Source organism: Sminthopsis crassicaudata, chromosome 1 (assembly GCF_048593235.1).
Source record: "Sminthopsis crassicaudata isolate SCR6 chromosome 1, ASM4859323v1, whole genome shotgun sequence".
NCBI lineage: Eukaryota > Metazoa > Chordata > Mammalia > Dasyuromorphia > Dasyuridae > Sminthopsis > Sminthopsis crassicaudata.
In genome coordinates this window covers 367,792,191-367,819,464 of record NC_133617.1, presented here as the reverse complement: position 1 = coordinate 367,819,464, position 27,274 = coordinate 367,792,191, and the positions used below count along the sequence as shown (strand labels likewise).

The window sequence follows — 27,274 nt, the reverse complement described above, 5'->3', positions numbered from 1 at the left end:
CCACCAGGAGCTCGGGATCTTTCCCTCTCTCCTCCCTTCCCGCCCCGGCCGCCCACCTAGAACCCCAGCACAACTGGTGGGAGGCTCAGGTAGGGATCCTGAGGGATCCTGTCTGTTCCCACTGGATCCTTTCCTGTCCCCATCTCTTTCCCAGATGCCCCTCCTCCTTCCACCGCTCCGTACACTGTAAACATGATCAAAGCAAAAATAAAAAACAGAACAACAACACCAACACAAAGAACGAGAAGCCCCTCCCACCCACCCCCAGACCTGGGTGAAGAAATCATCCTTTTCACTGTAAACAGGATTTGGCTTTTTTTTTTTTTTCTTAACCTTTGTACCTTTTTTTTTTCCTTCTCTCCTAAAGATGGGAAGATTCGGGCTGTCGTTGGTCAGTTTTGTCAGGCACCAAAACAAGGGACTTGATGAGAAATATTTGGTGCAAATTCGGTAATAGCAACATGTCCACCACAAGATGACTAGAGCACCACACACAACATTTTTTTCTTAAGCTAACATGCTCCGGTTGCCATCCACAGAAATAGCTAGAGACCCCTACATGGTTTCTACGTAGTCGAGAGGTATATATACAATCCTTCGAAGGACAGGATTGAGGGGCCAGACTATCCAACTAGTACCTTCGAGATCACTTCTAAATCCTCAGCAGCGTGGGCCCCCCCTTCCCGCCCCCCTGGCTGGGCAATGGCCCCTCCCCCCACGCATGGCACGTGGGGCGGTGACCATTCGGGCTGGGTGGGACCTCCTTCCTATCCCTTTGACGCTGATACCACCGATTCCTCTTTCCGCAAAATGTGCTTGCAGGCTTTTCCTTTAAATCAAATGGCTCAGAAGGCAAAGTTTGGCTGCAAGGGCTATGGCCGTCGGGGGACCTGGTGAAGGAAAGTGGGGCATCTGCCAGGCGGACTGTCACCTCAGCTGTCGGCACCCAGTTGTGTTTCAATGTCCACTCGGCAGATGGGGCATTTCTTGCTCATGGCGAGCCACTGGTCGACACACAGTTGGTGGAAGAGATGCATACAGGGTAAACGCCTGCAAGAGACGGGCATGAGTTAGCTTTGGGACTTAACCAGAGGATGGGGGTGCACAGGGTTAGCCTAGACCAAGCGCAAGATGTGCTGTTGTAAGAAACCTTCTTGGGGAACAAATGGAAGTTCATCCAAAGATAGTGGACACTTCTCCGTGGAAGCTAAGGAGGCTCATTGTGGGCAGCCTCTTTCAATTGTATCCTCTTCCCAGACCTTAGAATAGTACCTTGCACATAAAAGGTTACTCAACAATTACTTATTGAATTGAATTGAACAACAGAAGACAGAAGGATCCTTCAGTTCTGAAACCCATCTCCTCCAGGATGGCTCTTCCAAGACGGATTGAATGAGAGAGGAATTCCTTGTGCCAAGTTCACCAAATATCAAATAGCTCTCCTACTTTATAACTCCCTACCAGTGGATGGCATGTGCCCCCCTATACACACACACAGAGGGAAAAGATTTCTTCTAGTGACATGGACCAACCAGCATCCCTAAAGTGGATAACAGGGACCAAAGTGGTTCTTGTCATACCTCACATCTTCTCCATCTTCAAGCATAGACAGACAAATCGTGCATTTTTCATCCGTGTCTGACTCTTCCCCATCTTCCTTCTTGCCTTTGCCTTCTTGGGGTCTTCGCTGTTAGAAGACGACAGACAAGACTTAATCACACAAGAGTAGGCTTATTGGCTCTTGTGTTTTCAAATGAATCCTTTCCCTTCCCACCTTATTCCCAGAAGACTCCTACTCCATTATTCCCCTGGTTTCAGATCCTCTTACTTTTCCTCCATCAGTGCTACAGTAAGGGCTGGAAGAGTCTCTTCCAGTGAACCAGATGCTCCTTTTAAGCCCTTCCTCAAAATGTGTTTCTTTCTCCCAAAGTCTTCACCAGGCCAATCACTGGCCTGGAAAAAATCAAAGCCAAATTCCCTCTGTGGCCATCCTGTTCTCAGCCCCACTTTTCCTTCAGCTAAATTACATGATTTCAAACTAGCAGTGCTTAGCACAGTGCCTGGGACATATAGGTCCTCACTAAAAACAACACAGGATACCCTTATTGCTATCCCAGAGAAGACACAAATCAGACCAGGTGAGTGAGAGAAGAATAACTTCATTTATTGTGGACCCTGAGCAGTTTTGGGGGGACAGAGATTAGGAAATTAAGAGATTTGGTGAATATTTCTAGAGTTGTAGTTTAGATACTATTATAAAGCTTTTTTCAGTTTATTCTTTCTTATTCATTTCCACTACCAACACTGTTGTAGACCCTCCATACTTCATACATGAATTACCCTAACAACCTCTAAACTTGTTAATCAATTAATAATTAATCCTTGTTCATCAATCACAGATGTGGGTCTCAAATAAATTGAGACTTGGAAAAGACTTTAATTTAGAAAGGCACCCATTGCATCAGGGGCCATTGCCAGTAGTCTTGACTTGTCTTGCCACTGAACTCCAGAAGAATGAAGGATGAATAACATAGGATCCTAGGCCTGGAATTAGAAGGGACCTTAGAGATCATCTAATCCAAATCCATGAGAAAGTTAGGGCCCAGTGAGCTGGTTGTATAATTTATCCAAAATCCCAGGGGTGATAATAAGCACTAGAGTCAGAATTTGAACCCAGGACTTCTAACTTCAGAGCCAGGGCTCTATCACTGCCTCATTATAATCTTCCCTCCCAAATTTCACCATGTCTATTTCCTAATCAAGAGCTTTATATTTTCTGACTACTTAATACTTTATTCATTCATAAGATCACAGGAATCTCAGATGTGGGCAAGAAAATCACTCATTCAACATTTATTCAGCACTCTTACGTCAATAATTTGCCTCAACTAACTGATTTTCTGTTTATCAAATGAATTAATTTTTCTTTGATAATAATCCAATATATATTTTTGGCTTCAGCTAGGCCGATTTCTTCACCATTTCCCAAACATAATATATTCCTATTTTTGACCCTTGATTATGCTGCTCTCCCAATTTATAAAACCTTGTTTCTCCATCCATGCCCCAAAGTTCCCTGTTATTTCTGAATTCTGTCCATCCTTCAAAACCCACTGAAAGGCAGCCTCGATTTTTGTGAATACTCCACACTTGATTGATATTCCCTCCTCTGAATTCCTCGGGCACATATAGTCCACAGCCTATTGTCTGGTACCTGATTATATGTTGCTCTATATAATTCTCTCATTTTTTTCAGGGGCTGACAACAGGGATTATCATAACCTTCCAGGATCTGGAACTGAAAGGGGCATTCTAGCCTAATCCTTTATTACATAGATGAGGGAACTGAGATTAAGATATGTTAAGTGACTTGACTAAGACCACAAGAAGCATCTAGAGTTTGTGAGTTTGTCCCCAGGTCCTCTGACTCCAAAGCAGACATTTTTTTTTCTTTCTACTTTTCTATGGGTCATCTACATTTTGAATGCAAGCATTTTGTGAACAGGCCCTACCTAATTATTCCATTTCTATTCCTTATCTTTAGCACAGTCTTTGGCATGTAATAAGGGCTTAATTAATTAATAATTAATAATTCCATTTTCCCTATTTCTCATTACATTTTTCCTACCTCCAGTCATCCCAAGCACAGAATTGAATATTAAATATATTTTGTTGGATATTTATTATTTGCAAATTAGCAGTCTTTGAATGGGTTAGATCTGAGATCTTAGAACATTTTAGGATGTCTTGCTCATTTTAGGATCCCCCAATTTGCAGAGTACAGGGTTGAAACACACCATCAATCTCAAACAAATATTTAATGATTGAATAAATGATAATACATTTCTATGGCACTTTGAGATCTAGAAAAGTTTTCCTCCCAAACAAGCCATAAACTCAAGGATCACAAAATCATAGATTTTGATCAGAAAGAAACCTAAGAATCTTTTTAGGCTAAATCTCTCATTTATTAGATGAAAATTAAATATTAAAAGGTTACATGTCTTGACCAAAGTCACAGAACTAATGTCTGAAATGAATCATATTGAAGTTCCAGAAGGTTTGGCCATATTGGAGAGGGGAGGGGAGGAGAGAGAAAGGAGGAGAAGAGGGGAAAGGAGAAGGGGAGAGGGTGGAGGGGAGAGCTGCAGTGGATTAAGCTGATTGTGTGTTCATGTGCACTAAGTTCAGCATCAATATATTGAACTGCAAAGAACAGGAGCTACCAGGTTGCCTAAGAAAGGACAAATAAACTTAGGTGGAAATAAAGGACAAAATTTCCATGCTAATCAGTAGAGGGATTGGGCCCTAGAGCGGCATCTGCTCTTTCAGACCGAGCAAGATGGAAAGATCCAGTATCAAAATCAACAACAAAAAATAAACAAACCCAGAAGATAGCTAGGTAGATTGATAAATAAATAGATGAAAAGTGAGAGATAAATGGATGATAGAAAGGTGGTATATCTATATAGGTGATAGAGTGGAAGGTAAATAGGTAAGTACAAGATAAAGATAGGTGATTGATAGATAATAGGTAGATAAGTAGGTAGGTAGAGAGATGGGTGGATCTTTATATAAGCACTCACTATAGAAGTCTAGTATACAGGACAAGGAAGGTTCTATTCCCACTGTACTTGGTACGGATCAGACTATGCTTGGAATGTTGTATTCAGTTCAGTTATACTTTAGGAGAGATGTTGACACATTTCCAGAGGAGATCAGAGTGGATTGTGACTAGAGACCATGACATATGAGAATTAGTTAAAGGAGTTAGGTCCATTTTAGGTTAGAGAAAATTTAGGAGTATAATAGTTGTTTTCAAGTATATGAAGGAATCCCAGATAAAGGAGGGGTTGTACTTATTTTTCTTGATTTTAGAGGGGAGAACTAAGAACAAATGGTAGAAGTTTCAGAAAAGCAGATTTCGGGTCCTCAAAAGGAAAAACTTTCTAAAACTTTCCAAAAGCAGAATTGGTTATATCAAAATGTAGTGAGCTCCCTTCACTGGAAGTCATTAAGTGCAGACTGATTAGCCATTTCCTGGGGATAGTGCAGAGAAGATTCTTTCTTCAGACCCAAGCTGGTCTTAATCACCTCAGAGTCCCCCTCTGACTCTAAGATTCTATAAATTGAGTTGTCCTTTCCCTACCTCCACACGGATGCTGTTCAGGGTAGAAAACATTCCAATTTTCTGTCTTATTTGGAGACATTGAGGCTTTGACAGGAAGCTGCTAATTGCCAATCAAGGGCAATTAAGCAAGCTAGACTCATCTCTGGAAAGACCGCCATAATAAAATCTCCCTCAAGAACCCCTCCCTCCCCCCAACTGAACACCCAGCAAGGTGAATAGAAGTGGCCAATAGGCAGTTTACCACAGCATTTCTTCAGAAAAAAATAGTCACAAGAACTACCAATAAGGATGAGAAAAAGTTGAAGGCAAAAAGAAATGCTAACCTGTGTTAGGAGACCGAATTCAGAAAAATGTGACACAAAAGTAGGGAAAAGGGATGCCTGAACCTCAGCAATAGGTGCTTACTAAAAATGGGGGATATATCGAGTTATCCTCGAAAGCATATAGAAATGAGGGAGGGGGGGGTTGCATGTGCATATGAGAGAGAGGCAGACAGAAACAGAAAGAGACATACACACACACACACAGAGACACAGAAACACACACACATATGCACACAGAGAGATACACACGCGGAGGGAGGGAGGGAGGGAGGGAGAGAGAGAGAGAGAGAGAGAGAGAGAGAGAGAGAGAGAGAGAGAGAGAGAGAGAGAGAGAGAGAGAGAGACAGAGAGAGAGACAGAGAGAGAGACAGAGAGACAGAGAGACAGAGAGACAGAGAGACAGAGAGACAGAGAGACAGAGAGACAGAGACAGAGACAGAGACACACAGACACACAGACACACAGACACACAGACACACAGAGAGACAGACACACTGGAGATGGGGGGGGAAGTGGACGGGGAGGGAGGGAGGAGGGAGAAGGAGAAAGAGTTTAAAACTAAACAGAAATTAGTAAGAAAATTGCTTATGTATCTCTACAAGGGTAGATATAGTAAGCAGGACATCTTAATTTAGGGTTCACAGATGAGAAGAGAAGGGAGGGAATTCAGAAAAAGAAAAGAGAGAGAGGAGAATAGAGAGAGGGGGAGAAAGAGAAGAAGAGGAAAGAATAGGGAATGAGACGATTTAGAAAGGATCAGAAGTAATGACAGTTGGTGATTCTCTGTGGAAAAGCATTTGTTGAGGTTACCTTCAAAATAGAAAGGTTTGCTGACTTCCCAGGCCATGGATATAAGACTTGAGGGGAAGCCTCTCAAAACCTGATGGCTACTACCCCACTTCTGATGATTCTTGTTGGAACAAATGATATTGGCAGAAGAAATCTACAGATTATGAAGTTTGGACCAGAGATGAAGAGCTTAGAAACATAAGTATTGTTTTGTTTTTTAATCACTGTTTCTATTTGTAAAAAGGAGCTTCAGAAAAAAAGAGAAATGTAGGAAGAACCAATTTCATGTTAAGATGTTTGACAACAGGGTTTGGTTTCTAAACCATGGTATAAAATACAGGCAGGTTAGAATGCTATCCAGGGATAGAGTACACCTAACATGGGCTTGCAAAAATATATATTTCCTGTTATCTTAAACATCAACCAAAACAACTTTAAACTGAATAGAAAGGAGTAAAAAAAATGCTTATGTATCTCTGCAAAGTTAAATACAGTAAGCAGGGCATCTTAAATCAGAGTTCACAGATTCCTAGAGGCTGCACAAAATGGATTTTGGAGGTTCTATGAAATTGGATAGAAAAGAAATGTATCTTTATTTCTATATAAGTTGTTTCTTGTGTAATCTTATGCCTTTTATCTTTTATAGTTAAAAACCCTCTTCTGAGAAGAGGTCTATTGGCTTCACCAAACTGCAAAAAGGATCCAGGGCAAAAAAAGGTTAAGAGTGATTGAAGAGTGTAGCAGCTATAATGTAAGAAGAAAATAGTTACAGAGATACTGAATAATTCAGAAAGCCCAAAATGTACAAAAGGATCCAAAAGTAAAAACTCATGTTCTCAAGATGTCTATACATAAATGCACAAAGCATGGGCATTAAACAAGGAGAACTAGACTTCCTAATGCAAAGAGGCATAGTTATCCAAAGCATGGGGTGCAATACCTTGCCCCAGTCATCTACAGTACTCAGCCATTGGTACCATATTTGGGGGAGGATATTAATAATTGGAGACCATCTTACTAAAGAATTAATTGAAGAAATGGAAGACATAATTTTCATCAAGTTGTTTCAATTGTGTCTGACTCCTCATGACCATTTGGGGTTTTTCTTGGCAAACATACTAGAATGATTTGCTATATACTTCTCCAGTTCATTTACAGATTTTACTGAAGCAAAGAGGTTGAAGTGGCTCTCTGAGCTTCAATCTCTCCAAATTTAACCAAGAATGAGAAATGTGAATATCATTACACACATTTGTACACTCACACATACCCATCTTCATACGAACACACATATCCATTTATATATTTATTACTTCCTAACTCAAATTCCACTAACTGCTTTTCCATTCTCCTTAGATGTTTGTGCCTTCCTCTCAAAGGTTATAATCAATACACTCTGAGTGTGTCTTATATAAACTTTTATTTTCATGTCAGAGGTAGAATATAAGCTCCTTGAGGGTAGGAATGGTGTTTGCTTTTCTTTTATTTCCTCAGCATTTAGCATGGGGCCTTAAATAAGCACTTAATAAATATTAGTTAGTTGATTTATTGTTTATTATGGTTATTATTTGATATAATACTGAAGTCAAAAGTTTTGTCACCAAACAGCCAGTCTTCAGGTAATGAGTTTATTGCTTCTGATCCTCCTCGGACAATAGATATAATCTGTAATCAGACCCATACCTGAAGCCTTTTCAGCTTATTGAATTTTGCCAAGATTTGAGCTTTTCTGGCACAGCTATCAAGGACCCGAAATATTCAGGCAAACACACTTTTGCCCTCATGTTTCTACAAGAGTCACCACCTTCTCTATCATCTCCATCAGACATTGAATAAGGGCAATAAAGGGACCCTGTCCTCCTGGCTGATGAGTAGGGCCCCAGACTTTTGTTGTCTCTATTACGTCTTTCTAAAATGTGAGCTGTGTCTAGCCCCACAGCCACTGCCATGGTAAACAGTCTTAAGAACCATTTTGCTCAGTTTCTACAGAGGGGAAAAAATTCACTCACCTTCTTGTACTTGTGAGGGAAGGTGAACCTCTCAATGGTGTTCTGTACAGCTCCTCGGCTCACACTGCCCAGTCTGTCCTCCAATTGAAGTAGCTCCTGCAACAGAAACACACACACACACACACACACACACACACACACACACACAGAGAGAGAGAGAGAGAGAGAGAGAGAGAGAGAGAGAGAGAGAGAGAGAGAGAGACAGAGAGAGACAGAGAGAGACAGAGACAGAGAGACAGAGAGAGACAGAGAGAGAGAGACAGAGAGAGAGAGACAGAGAGAGAGACAGAGAGAGAGACAGAGACAGAGACAGAGACAGAGACAGAGACAGAGACAGAGACAGAGACAGAGACAGAGAGAGAGAGAGAGAGAGAGAGAGAGAGAGAGAGAGAGAGAGAGAGAGAGAGCGCTGTTTAGTGGGACTATAATAAACATGCAGAAGAGACAAAATAAGGAACTTTTCTGAATTGGATAAAATGCAATATAAAGGTTCACTTTCCTATATATCATCCCCTTCCCTGCTTTTTATCCTCAATTAATCAATACAATTTTATTATGAATCTGCTACGTCTTAAGTCCTGTGCTAGATGCCAGAGATACAGAAAAAGAAAACAAATCCTACTCAGAAGAAACATTGAAACAGAGGTGGTAACATGTACATATAATAAGCATGTACAGAAAGAAAATAAATACAAAGTAGCTTTAAGAAGAGGAGGAATTCCTAGTTGGAAATATCCAAAAAGGTTTGTTATAAAAAATGGCAGCTGATGCCTCAGCTGCATCTTAAGGGAAAGGAGGGACTCTGTGAAGCAGAAGTAAAAAGGAAAGAGAAGGCCATGGAGGACAGCCAGCGCATAAGGCACAAAGATAAGAGATGGAGTATTATGAATGACAGACAGAGAGAAAATGTCAGTTTGGCCACATTGTGTGGCAAGTACAAGATGGAAAACAGTGTCTAGTGAGGCTAGAAAGAAAGGTTAGGGTCAATTGGGGTATATATATTTTTTTCAAAAGCAAAACAGGAATATGTTTAAAATATATTTATTATAAAATGGATAGATTTTACGTACAGAATGGATAGATTTTATAAAAATATATAAATGTTACAATAAATATAAATAATAGATTTTTTATATTTTATTCTAAAATACATAGATTTCATATATAATATATTGTGAAGTATATGTTTTATAATATATGAAAATTAAAATATATTTAAAGGCAAAATAGAGAATTTATTATACATAATTTATTTATACAGAATTTATTTATACATAATTATATATTATGTTATATATGTAATACATATTACAATTATATATTATGTTATTATGTAATTATGTAATTAATTACAATTATATATTATGTTATATATGTAATACATAATATACTATTATATATAACGTGAAATATATATATTTAAAGGCAAAATAGAGTATAATAATTTTATTTTCGAGGTGATAGTAAGCCTCCATAGGTTTTAATAAAGCATATAGATCTAATGACCTTCCGGGCTCTAGTCTGGTCTCAGAGTTCCTAGGTGGATCACTGAGCTGCAGAGAACATACCTCATAGCTTTCTCTCACTGCCGATGTATGTCTGTTTGGATTCAGTCCCTGAAGAGCAAGGAAGTGAAGCTGGGGATAAGGGTAATTTCTGATTTCATGGACAACCTGTGACAGGCAGAGAAAATGCCAAGAATACAAAAAAGAAATTCAGGTCTTTATAATGGACCTAATTTCTGTAGCTTTTCCCTCCCTATAGCCCCTGGCTCATCACTCCAACCATTACTAGCTTTATGTGACTCCTCTTTCAAGAATCTAAAGTACTTACTTCCTAACAGGTCAAATCCCAAACTCTTCTGCCAAGCCTCTAAAGCCCTCCAAAACTTTGCCTCAATTTTACTCAGCTTTATGTCCCCATTCATAACATAATGTAGTTGGATCCTTTCATTGTCCCACTACTCCCCAATTAGCAGGATCTTCCTCTCTTCCTCTGGTATAAATCCTACTCCTCCTTGCCCCCAAACTTAAGCCTCACTTGGTTCATGATTCTTCTCCTGCGTACTCCATCACATTCTGCTGCCCACCTCCAACCTACAAGAGTCCTTAGTGTCTACACCATAGAATCCAGGTTTTGATTCTATACTATCTTATTTAGTTCTCCAGATGTTTTATGTGTGCATATCGTGTCCCCTCAACAGATTACAGACTTCTTGGAATTGCTAGAGATCTCTCTTCTCTTTTTCCTATGTAATACCAATAACTCACATTTACATACTCTTTAAGGCTTACTAAGACTTAACACAACACAGAAAGCACAACAAAATGTTGTCCTTATAATAGCATCTCAGAGGGATGCAATCATCTACTGGGGTTCATGTCGATGGTATCAGAACTAGACTCTGAATTCAGGTCATCATACACCAAGACTAGTGTTCTTTCCACAACATTACACTCCCCTTTCCCCACTCGCCAAGGGCCAGCCCCAGAGACATGAATAAATGAATTCCTTTCAGTCTTAAAGAGTGCTTCCAAATACTGCCAAAGTGTTCACATACTCTGAGACCTAGAAAGATCTTGGGAAAATCATATAGTAAATTAGCCTAGCAAATCAGGACTAGAATTCAATTTGCCTGTTTGTCTCTCTAACTAGAGCCCTTTCCAACAGACCATAGTACAACATCTACTCCCCTCCTGCTGCTTCCCCTTCCAAACTGTTTTGTTTTGCCCTCCTTGTTACTTTGGTTCCCTTTCCTGACTGGAGCTGGGGAGGTAGGGAAGGATAGGGAGGTGCTGCTCCTAGAGGGACAAGTGGTTGACTAGGGATTTTGATGAGCTCCTGGAAGGCACCACAGGAAAGCATTTTCCCAGCAGAGCCCTTTCACTTACCATCTGCGTGGAAGAAGAGTTTCTGGGAAAGTGGTGCATTCGAGGCGTCGCTAGGTAATGCTGATAGTGCTGAGGGATGGGCCGAACCTGGAACTGAGCATGGCTCAAACCAGCATCCACACTGAGATCCCTGCAGGGGTAGCAACGGGGAATGATGACACATCCAAAATGAACAGCTTCACTTTCTGGGACTCAGAGACACATCCCTGTGGAAGCATCCACACACCCGATTCCCACAGTCCTTGCAAACCCACAAAATTGCTTCACTCTATCTACTGAGTTGCACTCTCTTGATGCCCTAAAGGGGACAATCAATCAACAAGCATTTATTAAGCGCCTACTGTGTGTCAGGTGCAGTGCTAGGTGCTGGAAATATGGATACAAAGAATGAAATAATCTCTACTTGCAATGAGGGTATATTCTAATTGGGAAGGCAACAAATATACACACATATACATATATATATAGCATAATTATTATAAAGTTAAAAGATAGAAAATATGTCAAGTAATTAAACACAAAGTAGTTTGAGAGAGAAAGGACTTGTAATAGGGACCATCAAGAAAAGTTTCAAGAAGATGGTGCTTGGGTTATATAACGTAGGAAGGAAGTGACTCTGAAGTAGAGATAAGAAGAAAGTCACAATAGTCAATGACTATAGTAAGCTAATGTTTGATAAACGCAAAGATCCCAGTTTGGGTTTATCAAACATTAGAATACTATAGTCATTGACTATAATAATCCCAGCTTCTGGGATAAGAATTCACTATTTGACAAAAATTATTGAGATAAGACAAGAAAGCATTTTAGGCATGGAAAACCATCTACACAAAGATCCAGAGATGGACATAGTATTGTGTGTGAGGAACAGAGAGAGAGCCAGTTAGATTAAATAACAGAATATGGGAGGGGTCATCATGCCCCAAAAGGCTTGGAAGCTGGATTGGGGCAAGGTGGTGTAGGGGATTAAAAGCTAAAAAGAGACGGAGAACATTCTCCCAACAAGTGTTATTTATTTTTTGATAGGGACAAGAGGCTAAATGGGGTAAAGACCGACTTCTACAGATATTAGGGGAGATTTAAGATCTTTCTTTTTCTTGTATAATGGCATCATAATAAAAACTCATCCTTTTATAACTCTTTAAGGCTTACAAAACAAATATTATTACTCTCATTTTAAAGATGAGGGAACAGAGTCTGAGAGAAATGAAATCACCTTTATGGATTCACACAGATAATATCAGTCAGATATTACCTGGAATCTGAATACTACCTTGTATTCAGATTTTCAGATTCTAAGATCAATGCTCTTTCCACTACACCACACTCCCCTTTGCCCACTCAACCAATCTACTTTCTAGCCCAGCCCCAGAGACATGAATGAATTAATTCCTTCCATTCTTAAAGAGTGCTTTAAAATGCTTCCAAAACACCCACATCTTCACCCTATCTTCCCCTAGGCAAGAGGGCAGATAACATTATTCTCATTTTAAAGATAGAGAAAACAGATCTAGAGAAGGAACCTTGTAGAAAAATCACACAATGAGTTAACCAGGGAATCAGGGATAGAACTTTTCCTTGCCTTTGTCTCAAACTAATGCTCTTTCCAATAGAGCATAACACATCATGTGCTCTCCTTTATGTATTGGACTGGGATACCTCCCTTGAAGTTGGACACATGCTCTAGTCTCTTGCTGATGGTTGTTACATGCCTTTCTGGATGTCCAAAGGAGAGGGAACACTAGAAAAGTTTCTAAAGCTTATCAATGGAGCCTTACTCTTATAGGGTTTAGAGGAAAAAGGCTCTTGTGGACCTCAATCAACCAATCATTGGAAGACAATGTCATTCCCACTCTGATGGGTTTGCCATGTCACTCAGTGTCAAGAAAAGACCAGTGCATGCCCAATGCCATTGGAGATACTCTAAGTCCAGCAAATCAAGGGGTTTCCTGATTATCCCTGCTGATACATAAGTGCCTGGACCCTCTTCCACCTTTACTTCTACCTTTATAACTTATATTGATTTGACAATTACAGAAGCAGCCTTAGTGACCACCTATTAGAAAGCTTCTTAAACTATGGGTCATAATTCCATATGTGGACCACAAAACTGAATGTGAGGGTCATGAAATTATGATTATCAATAAATGTTTGACTTGTACACCTGTCTCATATACCTATTTATGCAGAATCTCATAATTTCTCAGACAAAAAGGGATCATGAGTGGATAAAATTTAAGAAGCCCTGATCTAGGGGCAACTAGGTGGTGCAGAGCACCACCTCTGAAGTCAGGAGGACCTAAGTTCAGACACTTAACACTTCCTGGCTATGTGACCCTGGCAAGTCAGTTGACCCCAATTATCCCAATCAAAAAAAAAAAAAAAAAGGAGGAGGAGGAGGAGAAGCCCTGATATAGTTCAATCTCTTCATTCAGCAGAAGCAAAAACAGGGCTGAGAAATGAGTAGCTCAAGGTCCTGTATCTTACACATGATGCAGCCAGGTTTCCTGGTTCACAATACAGTCTACATTTTGTTGAATTAAGCTACTCTCCAACACAGGTGACTCTTTGTAAAGGATGATGAGGAATGAACTATGTCTACAATTGAATGGTATATTTGAAATGAGATACCACAGCCTCCTCCTCCTTGGTCATTTTTGTTAAGCAAAGCTACTCCTAGACATGGTCAGCTGGAGCTTATCTGTTGCTATTACACTGTAATTAGACCTCCATAACGTGGTGACATTACTCTTATTACAGAAGCCACAAGGCTGACTATAGAGAAGAAGAAAGTCCAGTGGTTGGCTCAGCATTAGAACCAGCACTCAGTCTCCACAATCACTCTTCTCTCCAATGACTTCTAGTTGGTCCCATTTCAGGTCTGATGATCTTATTAATCATGATCTCATATCAATCAATGATTGAACCACTCTTCCAGTCCTACCTCCACTACCAGGACTTATTTTGAAGATAAATAAAGAGATTGCCTGACAAAGACACTGAGATAAGCCTTCCCTTCCATTCTCATGCCTTTCTTTGTCCCTTCCCAGACCCCAGTCTTGGAAGATGTGTCTGCCCAAGGCCCAGGGACATTTATCCAGCACAATAGAGTAAAACAAAACCTAGGGTCAAAACTTAGTTCTGCTTCCAGCATGATTTCAGAGAAGTCACTTAACCTCTCTGGGCCTCAGTTTCCTGAGATAAAAACATGGAATTAATGGTCTATTATCCTGTAGGTTCATAAGAAAATATTCTCTTCCTAATTGACACAGTAATATCATCATAAAATGAGACCCAGAAAGATTAGCTGGCTTACTTGAGTATACATAGCTAGTAAATATCTAATGTAGAATTTGAATCCAAGTGTTTCTTTGTTCTTTCAAATACAATTCTCAGAAGTGGTTCTGGTATCATTTCATTGTTGTCAAAGAATTCAAGGATGGAAGAAACCTTAGAAATAATCTAGTCTAATCTCCCCACATGTCAGATGGGGAAACTGGGCATCACATAGTAAATGTGAGGGCTGGGATTTGAACTCAAGTTTTCTAACTACATATTCATTATTCTTTCTAGTACACCACTGTGCTTTCCTCCTTATTGTGAATGAAAATGTAGTCTCCTCCCTCCCTTCCCCCTAGCTCCAGTCCCAATACTATATATACCCCATCCTATCCCTGTCCTATCCTCTCTACTGAGAGATATATCCAATACTCTCAACTCCTTAGGAAATAAAAAAGGTTTACTTTTTAAGTCTAATCTCTAATAAGGATGGAAATATCCCCTGGCAATGGAATTCCAGACATTTACTAGCAAGTATTGGAAATGAGGAGGGGTCAGTAATGAGAGTTTTCTCATCCCCATCCCTCACCCCCACTGAAATCACATAGAACTTGATACCTACAAGATCTAACAAGACCCAAAGCATCGGCTTCAAGAAACACCCCACGTCCCACATCCTAACCCCAGCCTTAGAAAAACAAAGCATCAAAGCTGGGATTAAGAACTGGAATATCTGAGGCATACCACAACTAATCAGACATTCAACCCATATATATTAAGAACCTACTTTGCACCAGTTTTGAACTAGATAACAAAGATGCCAAAATTGAAGCAGAATAAATCCTACTCTCCAGGGGTTTCTGGTTTGTTTTTGTTGTTGTTGTTGTTGTTGTTGTTGTTGTTTATTTTTATTTTTTATTTTTGCTTTTTTAAAGTAATAATTTCTTTGAACTACATGTTAAAACTATTTTTAACATTTGATTTATAAGTAGTAAGTTCAAAATTCTATTTCTCCCTCCTTTTCTCTCCTGTCCCCTCTCTAAGACAATAAAGTAATTTAATATGGATTATATATAATATGCAGTCATGTAAAACATTTCCATATTAGTCATTTTCTATAAGAAAACTTGAACAAAAAAAGGAATAAAGGAAGGGAGACAGACAGACAGACAGACAGAGAGAGAGAGAGAGAGAGAGAGAGAGAGAGACAGACAGACACACAGAGAGACACACACACATGCTCAGACACACACACACACACACACAGACACACAGAGAGAGACACACACACGGGCACAGAGAGAAAGACAGACAGAGACAGAGAGTGAGAGACAAAGAGACAGAGAGCAATTCTACTGAAGGAAACCAGCATGAAATATATCCTGACTTGAGATGGAAAAAGGTCCCCACTCCAAAGAGATTGGTAGCCTGAGACAATGGTGTGAGGCCAGTGCTGAATGGACAAAAAAATGCAGAGGATGATGCCCCTCCAGCTAAGAGATGGCAACTTCCCCCTTTCAATAAATATTCCTGCAAACTAGGTACTCATCTCTTTTGTGTCTTTGTTCCATCCAGCCCTCTAAATTCAGCATTCCCCATCTCTGACCCAAACAATAATGCAGTGGAGTGTAATGAACAGTGGATAGAGAACTGGGCTTAGAATCAAGAAGACTCATCTTCTGGTGTGTGACTTTGGGCAAGTCACTTATAACCCTGTTTGCCATAGTTTCTCATCTGTAAAAATGAGCTATAGAAGGAACCTCCAAAGTGGACATGGGAATCCCAAAGAGCTGGACATGACTGAATAACCAGCACCTCCTACCCAAATTACAGAATCACAGATCATAGATTTAGATCTTGAAAAGAACTGAGATTATTTGATCTGACTCTTCTCATTTCACAGATGAGGAAATTGAGGTCCACATAAAAACAACTTATTCATAGTTAACCAGTAATAAAGGGCAGAACTGGGATTTGAAGTCATATCCTCTCACTCAAAATGCTCTTTCTCCTGTATCATGCTGCTTCTATCCTTGTCAAATCCCTAATTACCTTAACCTTGTTATACACACAATTTCTGTAAACATAGACACACACACACACACACACACACAAATGGTTTCTATGGTTTTTCCAACTCTTAAGTCCCATGACCTAAATATAAAGTTCTACAGAGCAGGGAACACAGTATCATAGGATTATAAATTTAGAGACATTACAGATTTAGTCCCATCTCCTCAGTATAATGAGGAAACTGAGACTCAGAAAAATTAAGTGAGTTATTTCAGAGTCACACAGTGTTACATTAGGGAATTCAAACTCAGATGTTCCTGACTTAGATCCCCATGTTCTAACCACTATACCACAATGATATAGTGAGACATAAATCACTGCCCAAGAGAACCTTTCCTGAAGACAGTCTCTGATGAGGAAGAATATGAGGGCCCTAGATGCCTGAAGCTTCTCATGCTGCACAATTTTTTTTCCCCCAGGAGCCAGCCCCATTTATTAGAACTTACTCTGTCATTATTCTTATCACTACAGAAGAACATGGTTATAATGCAGCTCATTACTGCAAGAATTCGATTGCACTCCATCAGATCTTGTCATTTAAATATCACAATCAGTTAGCCTATAATTAGGTGCTAGGACTGGTCCCTGACACTTGGAACAGGCACCGTTCACTTGCTAACACCTATAATGATCTTGGAATGCCTCCCTTGGGTCAGTCCCATGGTGCCCCCAGCCCATGATTCTGTCTCCAAGAGATTGGGTGTGGGAGAGTAACTCTCCTCCCCAGTGTCACCTTCAGAGGTATGGCTGTGCCCCCAAGGGTGCAGGATTCTTAATTACCCATTCATTCCAGAATTCAGCTCAATACTTAGAATTCTTTTACAAACACTTCAAATGGACTTTTAAAGATCATTGAAGCCAATCCCTTCAATTTACATACAGAGAAACTGAGTCCCACTGGTAAAATAACTTGCCCTTGATCACATAGATTGTTTAAAAAAACAAAGCAAAATTGGGTCTCTATACCAGGACCCCTGACTCTATTATTCTTTAATGATTAATTTGGGGAAAGGACGAGAATAATGTTAGGTTTCTATGATAATAAATTTAGAGGAGGAAACAATCTCAGAAACTTAGTTCCACCTCCTCTTCTTGGAGAAGACTCTGGACATGTATCAGAGGCAGGAGTTGATCTTAGATCCTCAGATTGCAAAATCCGTTCATTTTCCCTAGATCAGCCTACTTCTCAACCTGATTGGGCCTAGATATTAACCAAGATATTAACAATTTGTTTGGGAAAAGAAGAGAAATCCAAGGGGAAACCTCTGTTTTGTGGGGTTTTTTACTAGCACTAACTCCTAACCATGAGACCCCCAAATTTACCTGGGGGTCGAGAACCTCTAGAACTAATGTAAGCTTTCCCCAAATAAAGAAGAAAGATTCAAACTCAGAGGCTGTGGCTCCAACCACTAGGGACTGGCAACAGGCAAGATCCGGAGCTCTCCACTTGGTCTCTGAAGACCACACACTGAAGTGTGTGGGCTACTGAGAAATAATCCAAACCTCCTGATACATCCATCTCCTTCCTCCTGCCTTCTTCTATCCCAGGATAGAATGTCCTTGTGGAATGGGGAGATGGCCCCTCCAGCAGCATCTCCTTCTCTAATCCAATTAGCAGCTTCAAGATCTCCTGGCAGAAGAAATCTCTCAGAAGGAAGAGAGGGCCTGGCAACATCGTTAGCTTTATCATAATTACAAAACCCCCTCATCACCACTGTGCTAGGACTTGCTGGAGCAGAGATAATTACTCAGGAGGAGGGATAGATGTTTTCTTCTGAAAACTTGTGAAGCTGACTGAAAATTGGGACCAGCCTTAGCAAAAGAAGCAAAACAGTAGGGAGCAAACACAGGAAAGGAAATGCAGAACAGGGAGGTCTCCCTGAAGATCTGTGCTGAGAAGCACTGGTCAGGTCTCTGGGGCTACATGCAGATAAGAGTATTCATAGCCCTATTTGGGGTTTTCTTGGCAGAGATACTGAAGAGCTTTGCCATTTCCTTCTTTAGCAAGTTATATAGTTGAGGAAACTAAGGCAAACAGTTAATTGACTTGCTTAGGATCCCACAGCTAGGAAATGTCTGAGGCTAGATTTGAAATCGGGAAGATAAAGCCAAGCCCAACACTCTAAGCTACTAGATCAACTAGCTGCCACAAAATTCAATACAACTTTATATTTAAGTCATTTGACTTAAAAATTGGGAAAACCATAGAAATCTGTAGTATAGGACCCTCATTTGACAAAAGAAAAAGCCAAGACCCAGAGAGATTTAGTAAATTTTCTAGGGTCACACAAGTAACATATGTATTAAGTGGAAGAATATAGATTCAAATCCAAATCTTCCATGCCTTCAGTGAAAAAACATCCTGGGAACAGGAAAAACACTGACCTACAGTTTAACAGCATTATTTCAGAGTTATGTCTCAGGGGAAAAGGATTTTATCTGTAATAAAACCTCATTAATTCAGACAATTACTAACTAGGAAAATGTTAGGATGATGTTGACCTTTTCTTTATCTACTTTAAACAAAAAAAGACTAGCTTGGTTAATAAATAATGGGAATAAGATAGTAAGAAGCAAGTCTAACCTAGTTTAAGAGAAAATCAACTGTTTTCAACATTCCATTTTCTTTTTGGTCCAGACCTGTGATTTTAACTGAATGGGGAGCCACTATGGAGTAATCTCCCTTAGTAATGTAGCTCCTCAGTTTGGGCAATTTAGATATTCGTTGAGTTGCCTGGGCAACTCAGGTTCATATTCCCAATCCAGTTGTCAGAAGCAAAACTTAAAAGCAGATCTTCAGAGTCCAAAACAGGTTTTTTCCTATTATGGCACAGACTTCTGTAAATGTAAATATTCCACTTAGCTATTAATAATTAGAATTTTACATGTAAATTACTCTTTTCTATTATTAAATGATATCCCCAAAGGACCCTTCCTTGACAACACCTAGTTAGGCCAGTTCAAATAAGTAACCCAACTGCTGTCTTGGTTAAATATTTAATTCAGACTTGTCTCCAAGTTAAACTGACCTCTCTTACAAAGCAAATTAATGAAGTGTGATTATATTTTCAAAAGCCTGAAATGATAGCTCTCCTGTACAAACTAGGCTATTGGAAACTTCAACAGCTATGCATCTAACGCAGGATAAAACTGAACAAAAGCTGGCTTTCAAGGCCTCAATCTCTTTTTCCAGCCTGATTTCACACCAGCTACCTAGATGAATTCTTTACTCCAACCAGACTAGTCTTATCTCCAGAAAATGCCTCATGCATTTTTATCTCCAAATCTCTGCCTTCACCTAGAATGTGAGTTTATTTAAATTCCATTTATTCTTTGAGGTCCACTTTGAGTTTAATTCTTCCATTGTATATTCCCTGACCTTCCCAGGTCCCTCCTTTCTTAGAGATCCTATAATTAACAACAACAATAAGTCACAATCATAAAGCACTTGAAAGCTTTATACATGCTTCCCAACAATCTGTTTAACAGTCAAAGCCCTTAAAGGTTTGCATAGTGCTTCACATACATTATACCATATGGACCTCACAACATCCCTCTGAGTTAGGTGTGCAAATATCATTATTCCCATTTCACAAATGAGGAAACTGAGGCAAAGGAAGTTTGAGTAACTTATTCGGTGTCCCACAGTAATAAAAGCAATTCAACAAATACTAATTGAGTACCCACTATGTGCCAGGCACTATACCAGACATTATTCAGTTTCAGAGGCAAGATCAGAACTCAGACTTTTTTGATTTAATAAAACTATGAATCATCTAGTTCTATAAAGTATTTTCTTGCCAGGGATTGTATGCCAGGAAAAGAGGCTAAAAGTGACCCACTCCCTGCTTTCAAAGAACTTATATTCTTTTGAAGAAAACAATATTAATATATGTAAACAAATATGTGCAGAACAATTAACAGGGCTCTCAAAAATCAAACAACTTTCTATCTACAATGTATTACTTTTAAACTGTATTATTAACATTTTCTCCTAGACAATCAGAGTTGGGGGGGACACCAAAACCCTGTTTGTAGACTTTGCCAATTTCTGAGATAAACACTCACACTGAAAATTTAACAATAGGTGCTCAATTCAGAACTGGATCTATCACACCCCTGTATATGAATATAAACTACATACAAAGTAAAGAATTAGGGGAGAGAGAGGCAAACAGCAAGAAGGATCAGGGAAGTCTTCTTGTAGGAGGTGGCACCTGAATTGAATATTAAAGAAAGCTAAGTACTCAAAGAGGCAAGGATGAGAAGGTAGCAGATTCCAGACTTGAGGCTCAGCCTGTGTAAAAGCATAGGGTCAGACAATTGTCATGTATAAGGAAAGGCAACTGGGATAATTTGACTTAGAATATAGAACACATTATTGTTCAATTGTGTTTTACATTCTAGTGAGGAGAGAACCCTGACTGGAAAAACAATTAGGAAGTGATTGCCTGAGTTCAAGCAAGAGATGCTGAGAACCTAAACTAGGATAGTATTAGTGGCCCTGTAGTTGAGAAAAAGGGAGGGATACAAAAGATACTATGGCAGGAGAAAGGACAAGACTTGAGAACTGATTTGGACATTGAAGGTAAGGAAGCATGAAAGATTGAGGAAAACTAGATTTCAAACCTAGGGCAACTGAAAGGATGATATTGTTTTCTACCAAATCAGAAAAGTTAGAAAGAGGAGCAGGTTCAAAGTGAAAGATAATATTAAATCTGAGATCTATGGAACATATTTATTTGGAAATGTTCAAAAGGCCAATGGTGATACAGAGCTCTAGGACTCCATATATAGATTGGGAACTATGTGCCTAGAGATGGTAACTGAACCCTTGGGAGCTCATAAAATCATTGTTACAGAGTCATAGAGAGAGAAAAGAAGTCTCAGGATTGAATCTTAAATTCCAGCCAGTTAGGGGATGGAAACAGATGTTAAGAGTGAGAAAACACTGGACAAATATGAGAGGAGAAAACATTGAAGATAAGTGATTAACAGGACAAAATGCTTCAGAGAAGTCAAGAAGGATGAAGACAAACAAGACTAGAAGACTCAGCAATTAAGAAATCACTGAGACTCCAAAATGAAATGGAAAAAAGAAAAAAAAAATGAAGCTGAACACCATGTAATTATAATGACCACGTTTGGCTCTAGAGAAGAGATGAGAAAATGTTCCTCTTTTCTTTCAAGAATTTGGCAGCTATGGACTAGGAAAACAGAGTACATTGTCAGATTCTGCTGTGTGATTTTGCCAAACTTTTTTCTGTTTATTCTTTGTTATAAAGATGCCTCATTGGATAAGTGAAAGGAGAGCAGTATATTAGAATATGAAGGTTATACAGAAACAAAAGACATCAATAAAGTCTTTTTTAAAGAAAGCTCATTAGTAAATTGTGGAGTAAGTAGTTTTAGTGTCATCATTTGTGAATGAATGAATGAAATAGTATTAAGCACTTACTATGTACCAAGCTCAGTGTTAAGTGATGGGATTACAAATGCAGAAATATAGTGTCTGAGGTCAAGGAGTTTACATTCTAATAAGGGAAAACAATACATATAAGGGGGTGTTGGTGAGGGAAGAGCAGTTTGGCAGGAGAAATCACTGGGATGGTGAATGTATCACAGGACACAAGATTAGCATGTCTTTTCTAGGAGAAGTAGTACTGATTTGATTATTGTTGCAAAAGGTAGAGACTGGATTGGAAGAATGAGAAGTAAATAAGAAGAGAGGAAGTGGAGGTTGGGAGGGTATTTTTTATTTGGGATTTGTTTGTGAGAGAAGAGTTAGAAGATCAACTTAAGATTTATTGAGAATGGGTGAGATTTAATTTTATATGCCCTTAGAAGACAAGAAGGCAGTTGATGAGCAGAGATTAAAAATTAGAACAAGAGAGAGGAGATAACTGGAAGCAATCCGCCAGAAGAGAACAGAGTATGGGAAAAGGATGGATCAAAACTACAAGTAGAACTAGGCTTGGAGGAGATGAAGTGAAGGTAATCTTGGGTTAAGATATGGCAAGATATGAGCAGTGATAGGGAGAAAAAGCAAGAAATTAGAAAATAGCATACAGCTGAATGGGCTGATAAGTCAAATGTTGGAGAGGGGAAAAAAAGTAAAATCTGATGTAATGGGCTTGGAGAACCTTGAAGTATGGAACTGAAGGTCACAGTGTGGATGAAGGATAGATTAGGGAGAAGTACAGCCTAAGGAAAGATAGAATAACAAGAGATTATGGTAGGATAAAGGAATTTCAGAATGCTTAATTCTGGAAGGATCTGAGTGGAGTTGACAGCAAGAACTTTGGTTTAAATGCTATTCCTCATGGGTGATGGAAAGATCAAGGATGTAATCATTTTTGCACATGGCTATGGAGTAGTCAGAAGGCAAATGTTAGGAGAGTTGAGAGGACTTATAATATGAAAGATCAGGATGTTGACATAGTCCTTTGTATAAGGGCAAAAGTTGGCATGGAAAGGAAGACTGAACAAAATATTAAACTCCTTGAGAAAGAAGAAGAACCAACTTGGTGGCCCAAGACCTGATAGGGTGTCTGATACCCTAGTAAAATAAGACTTAAAGAAAGACTACAAATCCTCCCATTATTCCATAAGAATTATTGTCCTTTATTAATAATAATTCATATTTACATAGAGTTTTCAAAGGCTCTTCTTTCACAACAACAGATTCAGAAAGCGGCTTGTATAGATCAGGGCTAGAAATTCAAACCAAAGTTCTTGCCATCAGTTCCACTCTTTGGGCAGGAACCACATAGCCCTTTATGACATCTTTTGTACTGTGGTCTTTTTGTTCTTTATGCATTTTCTGCTCCCTCTGCCACAAGACTGTAAACTCTGTAGGAGCTAGCCAAGTCCAACTCACCTTTGCTCGCATAGACCCAGACATTGAATGGACAGCAAACAGTCGAATCAATAAGCAATGATTGTCTTGCTATCTAACCTTTGGGGAATTAGACAGAAGGCAGAAGGGACTCTTGGAATGGGAATATAAGATGAGAAAGTAGACCTTATTTCTCACTCAAATTAAAGGGAAGAGGATGGAATCAGTACAGGCAAGAAATGTTTCCCACCTCCCCTACTCACTTGCATATTCCCAGCTGCCCATACCCCATCTGTGCTCCCCGGATAGTGAGGGGAGGTAGACACAGGATTGCCCAGGAGACTCACCAGTCGGTGCCCTCAGCCAAATACCTGGGCTGAGGCGTCTGTAGTTGATGGCTGAAGTCAAAGCCTGGATGCAGCCGGTGAGGGTGAACGGACACACGTTCCTGAGTCCGCCTGTGGCATAGACGCACTTGATTTAGGGCAAAGCTGCACATGCTGGGACCCACCCCTGCTATTCTCTCCAGGAATCAACATCAGGGCTCTTGGTGTGGAACTGGGTCCCTGTCCATCCCTTTCCAAGACCTTATCTCTTCCAGAACGCCTTACGAAGCCTTGTTCCAGAAACCTCAAGTGTCCCTAACTGATCCTAGCCCATTGCTTAGCTATTTCTCATAGATGTCATCTAGTGTCCCTTCTGCTTTTCCAATTTAGAATCACGGATTTAGAGCTCACCAGACTCCCTCAGCATGTTGTTTGGTTATGTTAAACTGGCGTTTTTTCCCCAATTTATTTTTTAATCTTTGTTACTAGGAAAGGTTCTCTGGGCAGGAGGATAGGAAGGTATATATTCATTCAGAAATGAATGCGATGTGAAAACCAAAGGCACCGAATTAAAAAAACAAAAAGATCTACAGCAAGAAGGGACTTCAGAGGGGATCTCATCTAATCCCCTCATTTTATAGATGCCTGGCACATAGTAGGTGTTTAATAAATGCTTGTTGGATGATAACAGATAAGGATTTGAAGCCCAGAAGGTGACTTGTCCAAGTTCACACAGGTTGCAGGATTGACATCTGAACACAGATTCCTTGACTTCAAATGCAGTTTTCTTTTCAGAGCACCCTGCAGTCTCTGGTTACCTCGCCTCCTGTTTTTCCCCAGCAGCCGCCCTCCAATCCAGTCAGGTCCATTTCCCTCTCACTCTCTTGCTAGCATGCTATATTTATGTTATGTTTTTCCACCAGTTCAAATGCTACTTATCCTTCAAGGATAAGTTTCCTCCAGGACATTTTCTCTGTCCCCTTCCCTCTCCCTCTCTCTGTCCTCCTCATTCCCTCTCTGCACCCTCTACCTCCTCTCCCTCCCTGTCTTCCCTCTATCCCTCTCTCTCTCTCCCATGAGTAAGAATCTTTTTTATTTGGCAGACCTTGCTATTAGGAAGTCATTTCATTTATCGAGGCAAAATCTCCTTCTATAAACAACAGTGGGTATACCCTGACAGTTCTTGTAAACTGATGATTAGCAAGTCTAAGGCCCAACTTCCCATCCACTCCTAAAGAATGACCAGCCTCTCAGGTGACAATGGCTTCGGCACTCAGACAGGGAAGAGTATACCCGTTCCCCAGAATCCCTCAGCCTGCCCCTCATCATAGTCACTCACCTGGGGTGTGAGACCAGCCTGCGATGTTGGGCCTCAAGGAGCTGCTGCTGGAGGAGGTATTGCTGGTGCAGGGCCTGAGGTAGGAAGGAGGGACCTGTGACGTCCTGGAACGGGAGGGTGGGCAGCGGGGTTAGGGGCTGGTGGAGGGTGCCGCTGTGCTGGTGGGCCGGGGCCATGTGGGGACTGAGGCCCGGCTGGGACTGCACAGGATGCGCAATGGGGAAGTCCGTAGTGAGCTGCTGTGGCTGGGGGGGACCCAAGTGGAAGTGGCGGCAGGAGGTAGCGTGAGGATGCTGAGACCTTTGAAAAGGGGCACCTGGGGAAGCAAAGACAAGACTTTGTTAGAACCAGTAGAGAACATCTGGTCAACGGCTTCAACATGATCAGAGTTAGAAATTATCTTGTAAAAGTATAAATTCATTTCAAGGAAAGAATCAACTGTTATATGATTCTGCCTTAATGAATAGACAACCAATCATAATTTGTATTTCATTTTTGTTGTCCAGTTGTTTTTCAGTAACATCCAAGACTTTGTGACCCCATCCAGTGTTTTTTTGGCAAAAATACTGGAATGGGTTTTCATTTCCTTCTCCAACTCACTTTGCCCAGGTGTCACCCAGCTAGTAAATGTCTGAGGCTGGATCTGAATGCAAGTCCTCCCAACTCCAAGCCCAGAGCTTTATCTCCTGTGCCAACTAGCTGCCCTTTATATTTCATTATCGGCAAGCAAATATATTGATTTCAAAGATCCTTGAATCTAGTTTCTTCCCTTTTGAATATGCTAACCCTTTCCAATGCAATTTAGTCAACCTTATTCATTTAATGAGTAAGCTCTTCCTTCTAAAATATAAAGCTCTTCAGCCTAATCCCTTTTAGATGGATTTAGACAGATATAGACATAGAATTTTAAGCCTTATGTACCATTACTGTGTGTGAAGCACTATGCTAAGTCCAAACAAAAAAAAAGGAGTCTTTGTCCCCAAAGAGCTTACATTTTAATGGAAGAAGTCCATAAAGGTGAACTACAAATTGTGGCAAAAGGGATGGTGGGGTTAGGAGGCAGCATGGTTTGGATGGAAATGGTGACCAATAAGTGACATGGAGATCTGGTTCCAAGCAAAATAGAGCAAAAGATCACCTATCAAAGCCCAGAATCCTAAGAGAAAACTGGAAGTGGGAAGGAAGGCTCAAAGAAGGGGAGAAAGATCAAAGACTAAGAGACTGAAGGGAATAAACACTTCAGTTCTTAACTGTTCTCCATAAATTATTAGCAGTTCCCTACTACTTATAGCACAACACCCAAACTCTTAAGACCAGCATTAATAATAGACCTCTATAATCCACCTTCCCAATCTTCTCCTTCCCTACATATACTGCCCACTTGGCCAAGATACATAGTCATTGTGTATTGAAAATGTCCTGATTCATCTATTCCTCTTCACCATATATCTTCCTCTATATTTGGATCTTATTTTTCCTTCTGCCCATAATGCCCTCTTCTTTTTCTGGCCAACGGAATTTCATTGTCTATACCAAGAGCCATAATCAAGAAAGAAGACCAAGATTTGCCCCAAATATGGAGGACTCTGACAACACTTGTACTTCCAGAAGTATAAACAAATAGGCTTAACACCTAGTTAACAAGAACACAGAGTGAGCTCTCTTTCTCTCTCTCTCCCCATAGCAGCCACTCTCCAGGAAAGCTCCATCCCAGCACAGTCTTTGACAAGGGATGGGAAACCTTTTGTCTGCTAAGGGCCATTTGGATATTTATAACATTAATCACAAGCCATACAAAATTATCAACTTATAGAAGTCAAGCAATGGGAGGTTGTGGTACCCAGCTTTGAGCTCATCATCACCTGTTGTTGCTTAGCTAATGATTTCGAAGGCCTTATTACAACCCAAATACTGAATATTCCCTACCCCTGCCTTAAAAGGGTTCTTCCCAGCATAGTCTTCATGATGGCCATGAGGCTATGTATCCCACACCATCCCTCTCCAAAGGAAAGTACCAAAGACTCTTCCATCATAGAACATTGTTACAAGGATGTGATAAGTATTTAACAAGTGATTGTCTGGGAAAAAAAGTATTTAAAACACACTTAATTTTCACCATCATTATTGACGTCTCCATTACTTTCCTAAATCTATTAACCAAAACAATAAACCAAGCTCTGATTTGTGTCATTTCTGATTTCCAAAATGTAAAAACTCACTATGACAATTTAACAACAGGCTCCCTCCTAGTAGGAACTGGCTGAAGCATAACATTG

General features: G+C 40.0%; 1 protein-coding gene across 5 annotated transcripts in view; it reads right to left on the bottom strand.

Annotated features, from left to right (window-relative positions):
* Positions 1 to 793: 793 nt before the first annotated feature.
* The window catches only part of ARK2C (arkadia (RNF111) C-terminal like ring finger ubiquitin ligase 2C), a 155,620-nt gene continuing 129,139 nt past the window's right edge, over positions 794 to 27,274 (bottom strand). For 4 of the 5 annotated variants that reach the window (XM_074279293.1, XM_074279294.1, XM_074279296.1 and 1 more), the window contains 7 exons: positions 24,999 to 25,314; positions 23,681 to 23,791; positions 11,144 to 11,273; positions 9,821 to 9,925; positions 8,253 to 8,348; positions 1,581 to 1,687; positions 794 to 1,050 (listed from right to left, as the gene is read on the bottom strand). In XM_074279293.1, the coding sequence (XP_074135394.1) occupies positions 933 to 1,050; positions 1,581 to 1,687; positions 8,253 to 8,348; positions 9,821 to 9,925; positions 11,144 to 11,273; positions 23,681 to 23,791; positions 24,999 to 25,314 (983 nt within the window). In that variant the 3' untranslated portion in view covers positions 794 to 932. The remainder of the gene's footprint in view (positions 1,051 to 1,580; positions 1,688 to 8,252; positions 8,349 to 9,820; positions 9,926 to 11,143; positions 11,274 to 23,680; positions 23,792 to 24,998; positions 25,315 to 27,274) is intronic. The other variant, XM_074279298.1, reaches the window with a different exon arrangement.